Raw genomic sequence first — 17,739 nt, 5'->3', positions numbered from 1 at the left:
CATAATTAGATTTAGTTGAATTTCACCATTAATTAGGCAGCCGCACTGCGGGGAGCCTTTGAAATCTGAGAAAATGGGAAAAATCATCTGAAGCACGTTTTTTAAACCCAACTTCAATAAATCCTGACAAGGCCTGCATTTCTCCGTGTATCTCTTTCCATTCTACAAAGCAAAGCGAAGCGAGCACGATCCCCAGGACCCACTAAAGTTTTAATTAAAAAAAAAAAAAAGAAATAAAAATAAAATCCCATCTCCATTCCCACATCCCGCCTGTTATCAGCAGCGGCGGTTACGGAGCGCCTGGAAACATCCCCCTTTCTCCTTCCCTTTTCCTCCCTTTTCTCTCTTCCCCTTTTTTGTTTTGGTTTTTGTGTGCGTGTGTGTGTGTTGGTTTTTTCCCCCTTTCTTTTTAAGGCACCTTCCCGAGGATCCCGCTGTCTCTGCAGGCTCAAACCCTAAATGTTTAACACCCCGGGGGTAGGGCTGACTCCGCTTCAATGGCCATTGAGCCGCGCTCGCACGGGGGAGATGCTTCCACAGGTCATTTACATGCAGATGGGATACGAACGCCGGGGGAAGATACACCCGCCGGTCCGACGGCCCGGCAACTCTTCCCGCCGGCCGGCCCGGCAACCCCCCGGCCGCGGGGACCCTGCGCGGAGGCTGGGGGGGGGGGCGGGGGGGGGGAAGCGGGGGGAGGCCGGAGGCCTCCCCCCCCTTCCCCCCCCCCGCCCCCCCCCCAGCCTCCGCGCGGCGCGGAACGACCGAGCAGGGCCGGGGACGCCATGTTGGCTGAGCTCATCGGACCCCGCGGCGGACTTTCCCACGCGTCGCTCCCGCGGCCGCGCAGCGCTCCGCGGTTCCCCCCCCCCGCTTCACCTCCTCCTCCTCCACCCCCCCCCCCCCACCTCGTCCTCCCCTCCCACCCACCCGCCCAACCCGCCCGCCCGCCCCTTCCCCCGACCGCCGGCGGTGCGGCCCCACGGGCGAACCCCGCGGGCTACGGGCGCTGCCCGGCCCCGCCAGCCCCACAGGCGGGCTGGCACCGCCCGCCAAAGCACCTCCTCTACGCCCCAACCCTCCGCTTTTGTCTGAACTTGGGAGAGCCGCCTCCTCTCCGCGCCCCCTCCGCGCCCCGCGCACGCACAGCGCGGGCGGCCACCCCCCCCCCCATCCCCCGCCGCCGCTCCCCCGGCGGGGTCGGGGAAGGTTTGGGAGAGCGGCGGCGGGGAGGGAGAGGGAGGAGGAGGAGGAAGGGGGGTGGGGGGTGAAGAAGACCTTTCCCGAGATGTGGTTTGCACCGCGGGCGGCTCTGCAGCGATCGCTCTCGTTCCGGGTCGCCTTTGGGTCTTTCCTCGCCAGTTCCCCGCGCCGGTGGCAGGGGTGGCGGGGAAGGAATAAAGCGAACTGAGATCAGATTAAAGAGGGAAAAAAAAAAAAATCAAAGGGAGGGTTGGGAAGGGGGGGAACCGCAAGGAAAAAAATAAATTAGAGACTTAAAGGGAAAGAGTCGCCATGTTTAGCAGCTTTTTTTTTTTTTTCATTAAAAAAAAAAAAAGATCTCCTCAATTCCACATAGAACAAGCTTCTCGATCCCAACCCTCCTCTTTTGTCCAATTCAATCTTTGGATAGATCTTTTGTTCTAACTCAGCATGAAAAGAAAAACTTTCTTTAAATGCTATAAACTTAAAACTAACTGAAGTCCCTAAACAAATCCTCCTCTGAGCATTCCAAACATATATACATGGGGCTTGTGTGTGTGTGCGTGCGCGTGTGTGTGTGTGTGTGTGTGTGTGTGTGTTTTTATTTAACCCTGGTGCATTTTCTGTTTACTATTATTCTCTGTGAACCAAAGCTCGCTGCAAGAAACTTATAAATACAGAGATAGCTTACAGGCTTTAAAACATAAAAAGCAGAGAATGTTTTGGATTTGAAAATCATAAATTATAATTTAATGCCAATAACAATTTACAACAAATGGTTGTTTACAATAAACTAACACAAAACAAACAAGTCAAGATCCTGTGTTCTTAGTAAGCATAAAAACTTCACACACACACACTCACATGGATAGCACTTGCAATAGAAAAAGCTAAATCTAGAGGTCAGCAATCCCCTGCAATAATAGTATATTTATATATTTATATATATTTATATATTTATAGAAAAGGAGCCATGATTCAGATGTAAAACTCTGCTCAAATTCACAGTCATACGCCCCTCTGCCCCCAGTACAGATGTGTCTAACTGGAACACACTAAAGATCAGGGTTTAATCGACTTTACAGAATGATCTCTCTCCCTCCCTCTCTCTCTTTTTGTGAAACCACAACATGGTGTAGTTACGTGCGGTAAAAAGGGAGAGGGGGAAGCCTCAGACAAGAACAAAATTGCAAGCTTTCACATACAAAGCATCTGCTATAGACCAAGGGGAGGGCGGGTGGGGGGAGACAGAGAAAGAGAGAAAAAAGAAAAGGAAAAAAAAAAAAAAAAAAAAAAGAGACACGCACGCACACAACCCAAAATATCAACCCTTTGCAAAACCACATCATCTTGCCTTCCTTCAGGTTTGGGTTTTTTTCGCCTGCTCGGGATAGCACTAAATTCACAAATGGTGTGTCCGATCCTATGCCACTCGCCCAGGCAGGTCCCCACCGCATCAGTGGGAGCTGTGCCTGTGCGAGGACTGCAAGAGAGGGCCCTGTACTACACAGGAAAGATGCATGTACGCCTACGCATGTATGTATGCAAGTATACATACAGACATATATCCCATATGTAAAATATAGAGATGACCTGTGGTCATGCTTTCACAGTCTAAGGTAAAAAAAATCCACTTGAGAGTATATATACATTAAAAACCGACTCCTCAGTGCTAGAAGCTAAAGCCACTCCATTTGAAGACCTCTCAATGACAACGATAGATGGCAACTACGGAGTATTATAAAAAAATCACACATACTTAAAGAAAACTCATTGCAAACAACTGACCTATATTTACAATACTGCTATTACCTTGCTTGAATGATCTTGTGCGCGTATGTCAGACATTTACAAAAGATTTTTCGCCCCATTCTGATCATAAAATAGATACTGATCTCCAGATTTCTAATACTTTTTCACAACAATACCTTTCCTACGCAGGCACTTAAGTGTGACAAAAATAAGGGCCTTTTTTTTCCAGAAAATCCATTTTTAATTAACAGGAGGATTAGATGAATGGGGGTTGATGGTTTACCATTTCAGCATAGTACTTCCTAAAACCAGAGATAAACCACGAACTTAAGTCCTCCGCCCCCATCCCAGAATTAAACAGGTAAATACACTACAATACATCTGCTACAAACTTACTGTGACAAGTAAACAAATCAATCGCCTATGGACTTAAATGACTGCAAACTATAGAGAAGTAATGTGGTTTCTGAAAGACATTTATGACAGCCAAACAAGTTTCAGATATCAAATAATATTTTAATTTCTGAATACTTTCAATTTTCCTTGGAATATAACACACAAAGACTCGACCAAACAGTTCAGTTATTATAACTTTTACAGTATACAGAAATGTTGCACTTAAAAAAAAAAACCTTCAGTTTTTTTAAACACAAAACTGTAAACTCTAAGATACTGAATCAATCACGTTATCTATAAGTGCCAACAGTGTTATTTTGTCATGCTGATTTCAATGGTATTTTTTAAAAAGGGGAAAATATCAACAATTATTATAATACAAAGGGCTTGCAAATATACAAACAGATAGAGGAGTTTAATAACAATTCATGATGAACTATGTGGAACCCAATTCAAATTACAAAAGTTCACTTTGCTTGTTTGTTTGTTTTTTAAATCAAAACCATAGTGTGTCTTGGACACGAATTCCTTCTACCTATAATAAATCCCCACAGTTCATTTTCTGACCGAAATATCAAAAAACCTAGATTTGGGGGTAGTTATATGACACGTGTGGTTCATTCGGGTCTATATAATTATAGCTCTCTCAGCTTCAAGCTAGATTTTGGGTCACCACCTTAAGTGCGCTTCCATCATTGTGTTGTTGAGGGTTTTTTTTTTCTCTTTTCCTTTCTTCCTATGATACTTTCGTGGACTCAGTTTTAATTCTTTCAGAACATATATTTTAAGGATACACAGTTTTTTTTTTTTTTTTAAAGAAGCCAAGGTTATATCAAAAAATTATTATAGAACCACAGAATAAACTGGTTTGAAACCAGAAAAATACAAAAAAGAACAGCTATAGGTACATAGACACATAGGACAATTAATAATTTGGAAAAAAAAGACTTACTTTCTTCCGTTCTGCTAATTTTCTCCAAATTTCCTTTAAATGCACTTTAAGCGAGATTTTTTTTAAAAAGTTTACCCCAAAAAAAAGAAAAAAAAGAAGAAAAAAGAAAAAAAGAAAAAGCCAACCATCATTTCTTTTCTTCTTCTTTCTCTTTTTTCTTTCTTTCTTTTTTCTTTCTCTCTTTTTTTATTTTTTACAAAAAATGATAAGTAGCAAGTTTTTTTTCTGAACGACACGGGAGTTTTTAATGCATTCTGTAAAAGTTCATTTGACAGTCTCTTTTTAAATTCACAGTCCATTAATTTTTTCCTGTCTTCTCTTAGCAAACTTGTAACATCCTTTTACATCCTTTCTTAGCAGAAGGAAATTTAAGAAACAACCAGAACCCAAATGTCATTTGCTTTCCTTTCACTCTCTTTCATCTCCCTTCTCAATTTTTAATTTTTTTAAAATTTTTTTTTTCTCTCTCGAATATTTTATTGAATGGACATATAAGGCCAGTTAAAACTGCTGCCAGACAGTAACATATCCCTGATTAGGGTTTCTATGGGGGTTTTACCTACCAAACGGACGAAAAACAATTGCTCTATGACAGAAGAGGAGACAGTGCGAAGGGAGGGGAGACGTAGTAATAGCTTCCCGAATCGTGTTGGCTGGTTGGGATACTGGCTCCTAACATACTCTTCCAAAGCACACTGTGACTTCTCCTGTAAACTTTCAACATGGGCTACATCAGAGAGACCACAGGCATCTAGAAGAAAGTGTATTAAAAAAAAAAAAAAAGAAAAAGAAAGAAAAGAAAAAAAAGAAAAACAATCATCAGATTAAAAAGTTTGGTTTTTGTTTTTTTAAAAATTTTTAATTTGATCTTTTTTATTGCTAGAATTAAGTGTAGGTAGTGCGCCATCACCTCGCCCCCCAGAGTTTAAGTAGGTTTTACCAAAAGGGACAATCTCTCTCTCTCTGTGTATGTGTGTGTGTTTGTATTTCTCTCTCTTCTGGAGGGTCTCCTTTAGGATTGAGAATCTCCAAGATTCAAGATTTCTAATGGCACGACAGACCTGAGGGAGTGACAAGGAGGCGCTGGCCAAGCGTAATTTCATATATCTGTATTTTTAGGGGGAAAGGCTGGGGGGGGCGGGGAAGGCTTGAGTCGAAAGTGGGGAAAGGGAGCCACTATTTCTCCCCCCCCCCCTTGGAAAATAATTGGGGAGAGCCCAACCATGTGATGCGAAGGAATACTAATAATAGTGACAGAAATCATAATAATAATAAAAAACTGGCCCAGCCAAAGATAATGGCGCCCCGGATCCAGCAACAGATTCTCCCCCAAAGAAGACAACGCGTTTTTCTTCAGTCTTTGAAACTGATTTAAGTGGCCCTTTAAAACTGATCTTGTCAGTTTAGCCTATTCAGAGGCAGCCATGCAAACTGTGATCTCTCTGTTCATTTGAGCTGTTTCTTTTCCCCCCTCTTTTCTTTTCTCTTTCTTTCTTCCCCCCCCCTCCACTCCCCCCTCTTTTTTTTCCTCTTCTTCTTCTTTTTAAACCTAAAGGCCCTTACAAGAAGAAAACTCCCTGATAGGGTCTGGACATTTTTTTCTCTTTTTTTTCCTGATACGCTAAAATACAATAAGTTCCCTTTAAATCAGAGACGTCTGTGCTGAAAGAGCACAGGTTGTGACCTGACCTCCCTGTGGCTTTCCTAGGCACAGGGCTAACACATGCATATTCTGCGAGTCATTAGAACCCAGATTTTTTTTTTTTCGTCTATAAAGAGGGCTGCAGCAAACATTATATGCATCTATGTGCGTCTGCTTTACATCAGGGAGTGTTATTGGGGTGCTGCAGAAGCTGCATGCATCACCCTTCCTTTTTTTTTTTTTTTTTTTTTTTTTTTTTGCATGCGGCTATCTTCCCCAGAATCAGATAACAAGAAACGTTTATCTAGTTGGGAGGCAATTTACACGCCAGGCCTCACATTTTGAAAATAGTAATAAATTAAACAGTTACGACAGGATCGGACGATTGTTTTCTCAGAAGGCTAAAAAAAAAAAAAAAAGTGATTTGGGAGAAAAGGCAGGATTGGAAATAAACTCCTCGGTGTGGGTGTGAGCTGGCCAGGGGCTGGGGAGGGATGTGAGCGTGTGTGGGATCCTCGCTGAGCGTTTGAGCGAGGGAAAGGAAAATGCATCCTAGAAAAGGATAGAAAAATAAAATAAGCACCCCACGTACACCCCTTCCCACTCAGGATCCCTGTCTCCCTGTGGCTAGATGCGCCCTGCTCATTGATCACCTTAGGACTTTAGCACGAGTAATTTGGGGGGGGGGAAGGAAAAAAAAAGAGAAGTTTTTTATGTGTAAAGCAATAATATATAAAAGGAAGTTTAGGTCACGACCCAGAACCTGGACAAAGTCCAGAAAATGACTTCGTTCCCCAGACCCCCTTTAACACAACAAGGAACGGATTGTGAGCCCTTCTTTTCCCACATAAACTACATTTTTTTCCTGTTTCCTGATATCAGGCTTTAAAAAACTCCGATGAGTAATTATTTTACAGGTCCTGCTTCCATTCATATGTTTATCGCGTGGCCACTTTCCCAAGCTTTCAAATGAGTTACAGGAGAAATATAGGTATTTTTAAACTTAATCCCAAAACTTCTAGGGCTCCAGCACATTGGGTTGCTGATGCAGCCTTAAAGTTAGCAATCTGAGATAACGTATTGCACAAATTAGCGAGCAGATTTTTTTTCCCCTCAAAAAAAAAAAAAAAAAAAAAAGAAAGAAAGAATTTAGCCTCCAGAGTTAATATCAGGATTATTACTCACCCAGGTTAAACTCTAGTGCAAGCTAATTAGATTTCACAACGCACTCAATTATTACTTTATAACTCATGCACTATTTCTAGGCAGCAAAAGTTGACACATATTTTTCCCCCCCTCTCTTTGATTATCTAAGAAACACCTCGAGGTCTTTTCCTCGGGAGAGGCATGGTTGTGCCACCCCGGAATTACACTGCGAAGCGGCAGCTTCAGTCTCCTCTTACTTTTTCATACTATCCCTGTCTACTTATGGTAATGATCTTTTCGCACCCGCTACTCGCTTTGGACTATGCAGTTCCTGCTGGGTACAAATGCAAACTTTTCCCCTTAGCTTAAATGACACAGAACTGCTCACTGCCACATTCTGTTTAAATCAGAGACAGCTCTTTGGAAAGTTGATTTATTTTATTTTATGGGATGGCAGGGAACATATTTTAAACTCAGCTTTGCGCATTTAACTTTTTTTTTTTAATTCAATTTTTAATCCTGCAGGGCTTTTTTCCCTTCCTGGCTGCCCATAAAATGATCCTCTTTTTAAAGTGGTTTCACTGATAGGACGACTTGTATTTAACAACATCAAACAGATTTTGCTGCTGTTCGGATGCGTGTCATTAAATGCAACAACCTAGAGCTATACTGTTAAATAAAATATTATTTTCAATGGGAAAAGCGCAGTCTCTCATGGCGAATGGGTGCCTCTCCCCGAGCCCCCTCTTCCCCTGTCCCCAGCATTATTCAACTAGGGTTGGGGTGTGTTTTGGTTGCCTTTTTTGTGTGTGTGTGTGTGTGTGTGTTATTATGTCTTTTTTTTTTTTTTTTAATTTCGCACTGCCTCGAAGATGGGATGCTCAGATCCGAGGCCCTGAAGGGGAGACCACAGGGCACCAGTTCCTAAAAGGAAAGAGACAGCGCTGGCTCTCGGGGGCAGGGAGCAGTGATGGGGTGCAGGCAATAACACTTTGCAAGAGCAAACAGTTCTCGGGGGGGCCGGGGGAAGGAAAAAGGAAGAGCAAAGAAATGCTGCCTACCTGAGGTGAAGAGGACTATGGCCTTTAAACAGCTATATTCTGCAGAGTCGACATGCAATGCTTTCAGTTTTTCTACTTGCTCTTGGAAGATTCGTATGTGGTCCATAAAGGCGACCACTCGGTCAGCAGACATTGGCGAAGCGTGGAGGCCAGCAGCTGCCAGGAGAGGAGCTACGTGGAGGGGCATGGAGCACTGGGCAGCGTTGAGGACAAACAACTCGCTCCAGGTCAGCCTCAGGAGGGCCACCTGGTCTGTGATCTGGAGGTCTGGGAAGAAGGGGATATTCCTGGCCCACTCCACCGCGCTGAAGAGCATCCTAGCTGCCAGTTCACAAATGTTCTCGATGCCCATGATGTTGTTGGGTTGCATGCACTGACTGCCAAAGCGGGAGGTGGGGTAGGGCTCTGCTCTCAGAAGAAGGGAGATATATCCGGATAGGTAGGAATGGCAGTTGAGAGGGTCCCCGTTTGTCAAGGCGAACTGACCATGAGTTGGCTGTGTGGGTGGCATTCTGCCCCTCTGGACCGCTGCAGTAAATAAAGAAGAAACTACAGCTATTAATATCTGAATTGCAACCATCAGTTCAAATACAGCCTGCTTTGTGTGCCTGTGCGTGCCTGTGTGACACCGTACCAAGTCAGCTTAAGGGGGAACATGCATTTTTCCAGCCAGAGTTCAGCCCGCACCCCATTTTAAGGCTCCGCGGTTCCCGGGTCAAGTAAAAGCAACAATAAAAGCTGAGCAATGTTAGCCGCTCGGCCAGGACTGCCTGAAGGAGCCTGAGATCCTCACTTCCCAAAACACACCACAATTCAGTTATTTCACACCCCCCCCGCCTGCTCCACCACCACCCCTCCTTCAAAAGATGTGGGATGCGTCTTTGTGTGTCCGGGTATTTTTCTTCATTACATCTAAACCAGCTTACTGATTTGAGGCTGGGGGAGCGGGATGGGGAGGGAGGGGGGGAAGAGGGAAGAAACACTTCAGTTCAAAATCCCCGGCGCTGGTCCCACATGCGTTTCTCGCCCACTGAATATATTGTTGCTGCTGTTATTACATAGTCCACCCCCCCCCAATAAAAAATATCAAAGGAGGCGAGATCACCCCACAACATCCCTGGCAGGTCCCCCGGCGAGACTGAGGGCATTATCCAAAGGCACCTTCCTCAGCTGCCCATGGAAAGTGGGCCTTTCATTTTGTTAATAAATTTACACGGTGACAGCGAGAGAAAAAGGAGAGAGAAAAAGGGCTCAGAGGCAGAGAGACAGCAAGCAGGGAGAACGCCTAAAAATGTGCTTGATTTATATTTGTTATCGCACGTATTACAAGGTTAGTTACTCTTGCAGAAACACAAAGAGAGGAGCCCAGCAAGTCCCAAGCCCCCTAACCCTTAACCTACATAGCAGCGTCCAGACACAGAGCATGCACTGGAAAACTGCAGGCTCACATTTCTCGTCTAATTTTATATCACAAAGACTCGACTTGCAGAGACCCGAGCACCCCACACTTACTTCTGGGCTGCTCCTTCTCCCCCCCCCCCCCCCCCCCCCCGGTCCCTTCTACCCCCTCCTGCCTCTCCTGGAGGAACAAGAAAATAAGAGGAAGAAGAGAAAAGTGCGATACTAACAATCAGGAGAGGCAGGCACACGGAAATATGTATGTACACACACGCGCGGATATGCGTGTGTGTATATATATATATTTTTAAAGGAGGAAAAATCCGGCTGGGAATCCACAGTGGAGTGCTGTAGAGCCTCGGTAGGGTGAGTCCCATTGTAATAGTAATTTGAACTGCCTGTGTAAAATTGCAATCTAAGGGAGGGTGCTGGAGGAGATATATATATATATATATATATGTATGTGTGCGTGTGTGTGTGTGTGTGCGCGCGTGCATCTCGTGAGGCTGCGTGTGTGTGTACACACACAGGCACAGGGACACACACGGACACACGCACACAGAGCTGCTCGGGGGACGGGGGCTAACGCTGGGCATGCAGGAGGAAGCATGAAGGAAAAGTAACCACACGTCAGAATAATCATCTCGCTCGTAAGCAGCGTGAAACTAAAAATCCACTTCCAATAAACCTCCATCAGCAAAATCAAAACAAACACAAATCAATTATGAGTGCAGGAGAGAGCATGCAAGAGCCCCTGCCTCCCCCTCCAACACCTCTTTCTTTCATTACGAGAAAGTTTCTGTCTGTTTATTCGGGGGGGGGGGGGGGGGAAAGGTTCTGGCTGGGTTTGGGGTTTGGGGAGGGAGGTTAAAAATAATAATAATTAAAAAAAAAAAAACCCAAACCAACAACCAAAACAAAACCCAAAACGCAGCGAGTGAAAAAAAACTGCAAAACAAATGAAATCCCAATACCTTCCCGTCTCATGCCAACTTTGAGGCATTTTTTGAGGCGGCAGTACTGACACTGATTGCGGTGGTGCTGGTCAATGGGACAGTTCCTGTTGGCACGACAAGTGTAGCTGAGATTCCTCCTTACACTCCGCTTGAAGAAACTCTTGCAACCCTCGCAGGTAAACTGGCCATAATGTTTGCCACTAGACTTGTCCCCACAAACCACACATTCAATGTGCTGCTGCTGCTGCTGTTTGTCTCCTTGGTTCTGCTGGCTTGGCGGGTTGGTCTGGGCTGGCGTACTGGGAGGGCCCCCGGGCCCCGGGGTCTGTGGGGTGTGCGGGGCCCCGGCCGGAGGTCCCTGCACCGGCGGGGCTTGCGAAGGCTGCGTTCCCTGAGCTCCGGGCACATCGTCCTGGGGGTCTCGCCACGCACCGACTACCATTGCCATATCTATTGGACACCGTTGCCAAACTTCCTGTTCCCCCTTTATTTTCAAAGTTTGTTTGCTTTGCTTTTCAGATCAGCTTTGCAGCAGTCTTTTTTTTTTCTCCTCCTCCTCCCCTCCTCTCTCTCTTTCCCCCTCTCTCTTTTGTTGTTTTGCCTTGGTTTTTTTTTTTTTTTTTTTTTTTTTTTCAGGGGGGTCGGGGTGGGGGGGATCTCCCGGTACCGGCGAAGGTGCAGAAGCACGGGGCGATGGAGGTGTGTGTGCGGGGGGGCGAGTTGCGAGTCGATTGTCTGGGCTCCAGGAGAGCAAAGTAAAGGGGTGGGTGGGGGTGGGGGAGAGAGGGAGAGAGAGAGAGAGAGGAGAAAAAAAAAAAATCTCTTCAAAGATCTCCCTCTCTCTCTCTTAGAGCTGATCTGCAGCAGAGTAGTTGAAGGAGGAGAGGCGGGTGTCTGGGGGCCAGGTCCAGGGAAGCTCGCAGTCAGCCATTCAGGAAAGCCATCAAAATAAGAATGAATAAAAGGTTAAAGATTACACACACAGCGGAAAAAAACACGCACAGCTGAGGAGACTTTTCTCGGCGCGGAGAGCGGACGGTCTCGCCGTAGTTTTTGGAAGTCCAGCTTGCAGCAGCAACATCAACTGCGATCGCTTTGTTTTTGTGGGCTTTTTTTTTTTTTTTTTTCCTCCTCTTTCCTCCTCTCTCTCTCTCTGCTCTGTCTCTCCTCCCTCCTTCGCTCGCTTTAATTCTTCCTCTCCGCCGCTCCGCCCGGGCGCTGCTCTCTTTCTCTCTCTCTCTCCCTCTTTTGGGCTCGGGGGTGGGGGGGCTGGCTGTTTGTTTTTTTTCCTCCTCCTCCTCCTCTCCTCGCCTTTTTATTATTATTGTTATTATTGTTATTATTATTAATTATTATTATTATGATTCTTTATTTGTTCCTCCTCTCCGTCCCCGCCGCGCCGCGCTGCGCTCCGCTCTGCCCCGCTCAGCCGCTTCGCCGCTCCCGCCGCGCCGTGTCCCCGCCGCCGCTCCCGCCGCCGCCCGCCGCTCCCGCCGCCGCCGCCGCCGCCGCCGCTCGGGTGCTGCTGCTGCCGCTGCCGCCGCCGCCGCCGCTGCCGCCGCCGCCGCGCTGCCTTATGCTGCTTCTGCCGCCTCGCAAGTGGGCTCTCGCCTCCGCGCCGCCGGTGCTCACGGCGCGGGCGGGGGGGAGGGGGGGCCGCGGGGCGGGGGGGAGGGAAGGAGTCAACTCGCCAGCGCAGCGCCCAGCCAGCCAGGATGATAAAAGAGGGGAGCGGGAGGAGGAGGAGGAGGAGGAGGAGAGGAGGAGGAGGAGGAGAGGAGGAGGAGGAGGAGGAGGAGGGAAGGATCATAACCCAGCGCGCAGCATCGCTCCTCAGCCGGGGGGGAGAGGGGAAAATCACCACGGGGAGAGCGGGGGAGAGAGCGCCAGCCCTTCCCCCCCCCCAAAAAAAGCGGGGGCTCCCCCCCCCCGGCGGCGGTGAGGGGAGGGGCGGGGCGGGGCGCGGCGGCGCGGGCGGGCGGCGTGTGGGCCGAGTGGCGAGCGCGCTCCCCGCCGGCCGCTCGCCCCGCTGGCGGGAGAGTGAACTTTGACACGACTGCTGCAACTTAGCGCACGTTGCCATGGCGACCGCGCGCCTTATAAGGCAACCCGACCGGCGTTTGACTGGTCAAAAGCTCGCGCCCCGCCCCTCGGCCCTCATTGGGCCGCGACGCCCTGCGCGGCCTGCCATGGCCGCCGCCGCCGCCCGCGCGGTCCTAGAGGCAGGCGCCGCCCCGCCGCCGCCGCCACGGGGGCCGGGGCCGGGGCCGGGGCGTCCCCCCCCGCGCACGCCGCTCCGCGCCGGCTCCGCGCTCCTCTCGCTCTTTACTCCTCGCCCCGGTTCCCCGCCGTGTCGTGCTTCCCCCGTCGGGGCCAGGGGTTAAGGCGAGCCCGGCGAGGGGAGCGGAGCGCCGCCGCCTCACCTGGGGCCGCCCGCCGGGGCACGGCCTCGGGGGTCGTGGGGAGCGGGGGGGGGGCGCGGGTGAAAATCAGAAAAACTGACGCTAAAATGAGATAAAACTCCCACGAATAAAATAAAAACGAGCCCCTCCGCCGCCGCCTGGGGGAGGGGAGCGGCCGCCGTCTCCCCGTCAGGGGCAGGGCTGCGCAGGTACGCGGGCTCCCGCCCGCCGAAGGTCCCGCCGGGCGCTGGCGGGGGCGGCGTTGCCCTCGGCCGCCTCGGCCTCGCTCCGGGCTGACCGGCGGGAGGAGGACGGGGACGGCGGCGGCACCTGCGCTCGCTCCGTGCCCCGGCCGCCCGCCGAGCCGCGGGGTGCTGCCGAGTGTCCCGTGTCCCGCCCCGGCGCTCCGGTGCGGGCCGCTCTGCCAGCCCCGTCCCCGGCGGGGTAACGGGGCATCGCCGCTCCTCCCGAGCGCTCCTCCCCGTGCGGGCGTCTCTTTCCCCGGCGCCCCGGTCAGCCGGCGGGCTGGCCGAGAGGACGGCGGTTTCACGCCAGACACCGTCTACCCCTTCCCCTTAGCGCGATGGAGGAAATAAAACCCCGCAACGCCGCTCGGCAGAATGTGACACCCGCGTCTTTTCCCTCGCAACCTCCGCGGCATCGCCGTAGCGCAGCTCATCTCGACCCCTTTAACTTTATTTTGGGGTTTTGTGGGGGGTATTTTTTTTTTTTTCCCCCCCTTCGGATCACACGTACCCTGACACGGTAACACAACCTCTGTGCTATAGTGGGAGCACCACTAAAGAGGTAACCGATCTAAGTACACAGTTGTTTATTTATTTCCCGCTGAATATAGCTACCGGCAGCGGAACAGGGACTTTGAGTTCATCTCCTGGTGAAAATGGCCAAAAGACACTCGGACAGGCGAAGGAATGGAGAGATAGAAAAAGAAAACACGTTAAAATAGACAGAAGAATGCCCGGCCAGGCAATTCCTCCTCTGCAAACACACGCATGTACGTACGCTCACATTCGAGCTGGTCACCGAGTACGGACATGGGGACACAGACCTGTGCACAACTCTGTAAAGGATTAATTGCCCCTCACCTCCTCACACACACTTTTTCATGTTGCCACATGCACACCCCCTTCTGCTGCAGGAATAATATATGTGGCTAAAGCCGCAGGTGCTGAGATGACTGGAAAGTTGTAAAAAGCACCTAGACTTGACAATGTCCTGCTTCGAAACCTGGTGTGTTAAGACCCCATGAACGAAGATGTACTGCAGCTCAATTTCAAAGGCAAGGCTGCGGCACTCCCATTGATCCTGACGGAGCAAAAATAACCTTTCCCCAAAACAGGGACCAGGAGGGACTGGAAAGGCAGAAGAGGGGAAAGGAGTCTTTCCCCATTAAAATGTGGGGAACTGCCTTATGATTTCCAAATAACCCAGAGTCAAGGAGGTCACCTTTCGGGGAGGGTGGGAGAAGGTGGGGGTTCAAAATGCAGAATAGTCACAGATTGTTGCTGATGCTGAATTTCCTGAGGAAAAAAAAAAACCCAACCAAAAAAAACCCCCAAACAAAAAACCAACCCAACACCAACCTTTCCTGTCTCAAATGTGACAAAGTAAACAGGATTAATTCACCACATGAAAAAACATTAATGCCGTCTTAACAAATGCAGAAATCAGAAGAGAAAGCGGTTTTAACAGGACGTACAATATTAATAGTTTGAACGTATGATCGTAAAAATGAAAAGCCATTGATATACGCTTAAAAGCCGCCGTATACGCTGATTGCTCAAGCATTAATGAAGAATGCCCCAGATTAACTATTTGCTCTTCGAGGGATGCAGCAATATAACTATCTATTAGCACCATTAGATGCTTTGCTGTTTATTTGAAAACACCCCTGCGAGTGGGTTGAGGCAGAACAGATGAATGTAAAAATGAAACTGCAGCTAATTTCGCTAAATAATACTCGAAACCTGAGCGCCTCACAAAGAAGGGGGAGATTCTCAACTGTCCTTCTCCGAGCCTAATGACAATGGAAATGCTCTGTTTTAAAACTAAGACCGCATTGGTTTTCCAAATAAACAAACGCATCACTCCTGCCATTTTACTGCAGATGTAAATTTATTTTAATGAGAGGGAGTGGAAGGATTTATTTTGCTAAAATAGAGTAGGGGATAGAGCCGGTGTAAATCTTTAGGTTTTAAAAAAGAGGAGGAAGGAGGGGGAAGCTGCTTTCCTGGCAGAAAGCTGCCTAACAGTCCTCTAATTCTTTCTAGATTAAATCGCAATATGAATACAGCATCGAACAAATACTGAGTTTCGCTCTGAACTCAGTGGAAAGCAGTTACGTCTAACAGAATTCAATGAATTCCTCTTCTCCCTCAATGTAGTATGTGTGTGTTTTTCTCTTCCACCACACTGAAGTTCCATGAATAGGGAAAGTGGCTCCTATTGTGTGCCTCTGAACTTCCAAGTCAATGCAATTTTTAACCACTGGCTTGTGGTACTTTGAAAATCACCAGGGGCTGTCAGAGTTGGGTCCTCTGAAAAATTTACAGTGCTAAATCAGAGCATATGCTGTGAGAGAGGAAAAAAAATTGCTGAAGATTGGAGCAAGTACAGTATCTGGCTGCCCCCTAGTGTAAGTCTCTTATCTGCCTAAAATTCAACTTTAAAAGAAAAGGATCTCTTAAAGGGAAACGACTTTTGGCTCACGTATGCATACGAGAATGAAACTTCTGTACATTTTAATCTGATTAATTCCTAAGGATTTAAAGTTAATTGGCTTGGGCACTCCTAGACCGGACTATAAGATTTCTGCATCAGGGTTTCTGCGAGCGCTGTACCGAATAGGTATTTTTAAGGGATAGTGGTGGTAAGGGAATGGGGGGGGGGATCCTGTTTTGTGATTTTTTTTTTTTTTAAACGAGGAACCGTGCCTCGCATGCTGTTGTCAGAGCAAAACACTTTTGCTGCTTAAAGTCAGATCTACGTCCTTTGCAATAATACTTAAAAAAAAAAAAAAGGATAAATAATTGCCTTAAAGCCTCAGCCGAACTGCCAACCACACCTTCGGATGGTGAGTATATTCCAGCTTCTTTCCATTGTACTTGCTTAGCCAGAGAAGGGACCGGAGGGGGAGAGGGGATCTCGGCGCTATACCTTCACCACCGACCTCTTTTTTTTTTTTTTTTTCCTTCCCCCCCACCCCTAAATAAACGCTGCCAGCTGCACACGGCGACACAATTCCGTGCAGTTTAATACCTATCACTTAAGTTAAGAGACTTGTCCTCCCCTCCCCACCCTCCCCGAGCAGGTCAGTCTGCCGCTCCCCCCCCCAGCAGCCTGAGACCCAGGCAGGGGAGGCAGCGACCGGGCTCTGCCTCCTGGACGCTGCTTTGGAAATGACTTTGAGGCGCTTTGCCTTGCCTCGGACCTGGAAGCCGATTCCGGTCGTTGGGTTTGGTCGCTTGTTTGTTTGTTTGTTGCTTGCTTTATTTAGCTAAAGGACGTGCTAACTGATGGTGCTGCAATTACATATACTTGGGTCTCCCCCCCTCCCCTCTTCCCCTCCTTAGAGCAACCCACGTAACCTTAGAAACGATCGTTTAAGACGTACGTTAGCTAACATTTGCTTTTTTGGATTTTTTGTTTTCCTTAAAAGAGAAACACAAGAATCACAACACATTGCCCGAAAAAAGTGTCAAAGAAGAAGGAAAAAAACTATAAGTAAACATACCAAAACCATATTTGCCTTGTTCAAGGTCCCAAATCGCTTGCATCTTCCTTTTTCTACCTCTCCTTTAGTTTGGCAGGTGAAACAAACAAACAAAAAAAAAATAATCAGACCGCTGTTTGCCCCCCAGAAAGATGTGCGTTGGGTAATTAAAGAGAAGTCTCCTTCTTGGTGTTTATCTAAGCGATTGTGCAAACTGATAAAAAAAAAAAAAAAAAAGGCAAAAAAAAAAAAAAGTGAAGTTACAGCCTTCAGGGGGGAAAAAAAGGAGGCAAGGTGAAGGGAATAGATTTCCCACAACCTAAAGGGAAGTGCTTTCGATGTATTATTAGCGATCAGCCTTGGGAGAGAGGAAAAAAAAAAATCCTGAACACACTCTAACTTTACACAGACAAGATTTCAGGGGGGGCTTTGTACATAGCTGCTTAGGAATGTGCGCCTCGCCTTTAAGAAAAAATCCCCAAGCCCAAGGTAGGAGATGTCTTTGAGTGATCCTTGTCTCTCATTTCATTCCTTAGAAGGAAGAGCGTCTCGTCTACACCTTGTTTGGAGCTGGAAAGGCGAGACTTAAAAAAAAAAAAAAAAAGAAAAAATATTCACAACCCACCCTTCCAATTGGGGAGGAAAAAAAAAAAATAAGAGAGGGAAATCTCCTAACTTAATGACTGTGGGGGTAGGATGGATGCGACCGATTTCAGCCCCCCCCCCCCCTTCCCCCCTCCCCCCTCCCCGGCAGGAAAAAAAAAAAAAAGAAAAAGAAAAAGAAAAAAAAAAAAGCCAACCGCAAACAACTACAGGCTGAACTATCAACACATGCACCGAAGGGGAAAAAATATATAGTGTCCTGTGTAGGGTCGGCAGGGAACGCAAGCACACGCTAAAGCAAGTTGGGAAAGAATCCGAGCTAATCAGCAATCTCTTTCTCTCTCTCTCCTTCTCTCCCTCTCCCCCTCTCTCTCTCTTTCACTGCCCCTGAGATCCCAGCTCGAAAGAGGTACTCCACATTTTTTCATTACCAAAAATCCGTTGCAATAATCATTTGTTGCTAATTGAAACCCTTGGAGACATTTTTCCCCACCC

The 17,739-nt window shown here is 47.8% G+C and overlaps 1 protein-coding gene and 1 long non-coding RNA gene across 7 annotated transcripts in view; one reads left to right on the top strand and one right to left on the bottom strand.

The window, feature by feature from the left end:
* Positions 1-3,450: 3,450 nt before the first annotated feature.
* On the bottom strand, positions 3,451-16,828 carry NR2F2 (nuclear receptor subfamily 2 group F member 2). 2 transcript variants are annotated; one of them, XM_030014113.2, is made up of 3 exons: positions 16,663-16,828; positions 8,153-8,680; positions 3,451-5,054 (listed from the first exon to the last, which is right to left on the bottom strand). In XM_030014113.2, the coding sequence occupies exons 1-3, from the start codon at positions 16,703-16,705 to the stop codon at positions 4,780-4,782; spliced, it is 846 nt and encodes a 281-aa protein (XP_029869973.1). In that variant the 5' UTR covers positions 16,706-16,828; the 3' UTR covers positions 3,451-4,779. The 2 variants fall into 2 exon arrangements, with proteins under 2 accessions (XP_029869973.1, XP_029869972.1); XM_030014112.2 differs by lacking the exon at positions 16,663-16,828 and adding an exon at positions 10,525-11,942.
* LOC115341332 overlaps positions 15,571-17,739 on the top strand; it is a 35,823-nt gene continuing 33,654 nt past the window's right edge. For all 5 annotated transcript variants that reach the window (XR_003923358.2, XR_003923359.2, XR_005932429.1 and 2 more), the window contains exons 1-2: positions 15,571-15,776; positions 15,854-16,002. This is a non-coding gene — a long non-coding RNA (uncharacterized LOC115341332). The remainder of the gene's footprint in view (positions 15,777-15,853; positions 16,003-17,739) is intronic.

The sequence above is a fragment of the Aquila chrysaetos genome, chromosome 5 (genome assembly GCF_900496995.4).
Source record: "Aquila chrysaetos chrysaetos chromosome 5, bAquChr1.4, whole genome shotgun sequence".
NCBI classification, from domain to species: Eukaryota; Metazoa; Chordata; class Aves; order Accipitriformes; family Accipitridae; genus Aquila; species Aquila chrysaetos.
This window is presented reverse-complemented; position numbering and strand designations above follow the sequence as displayed.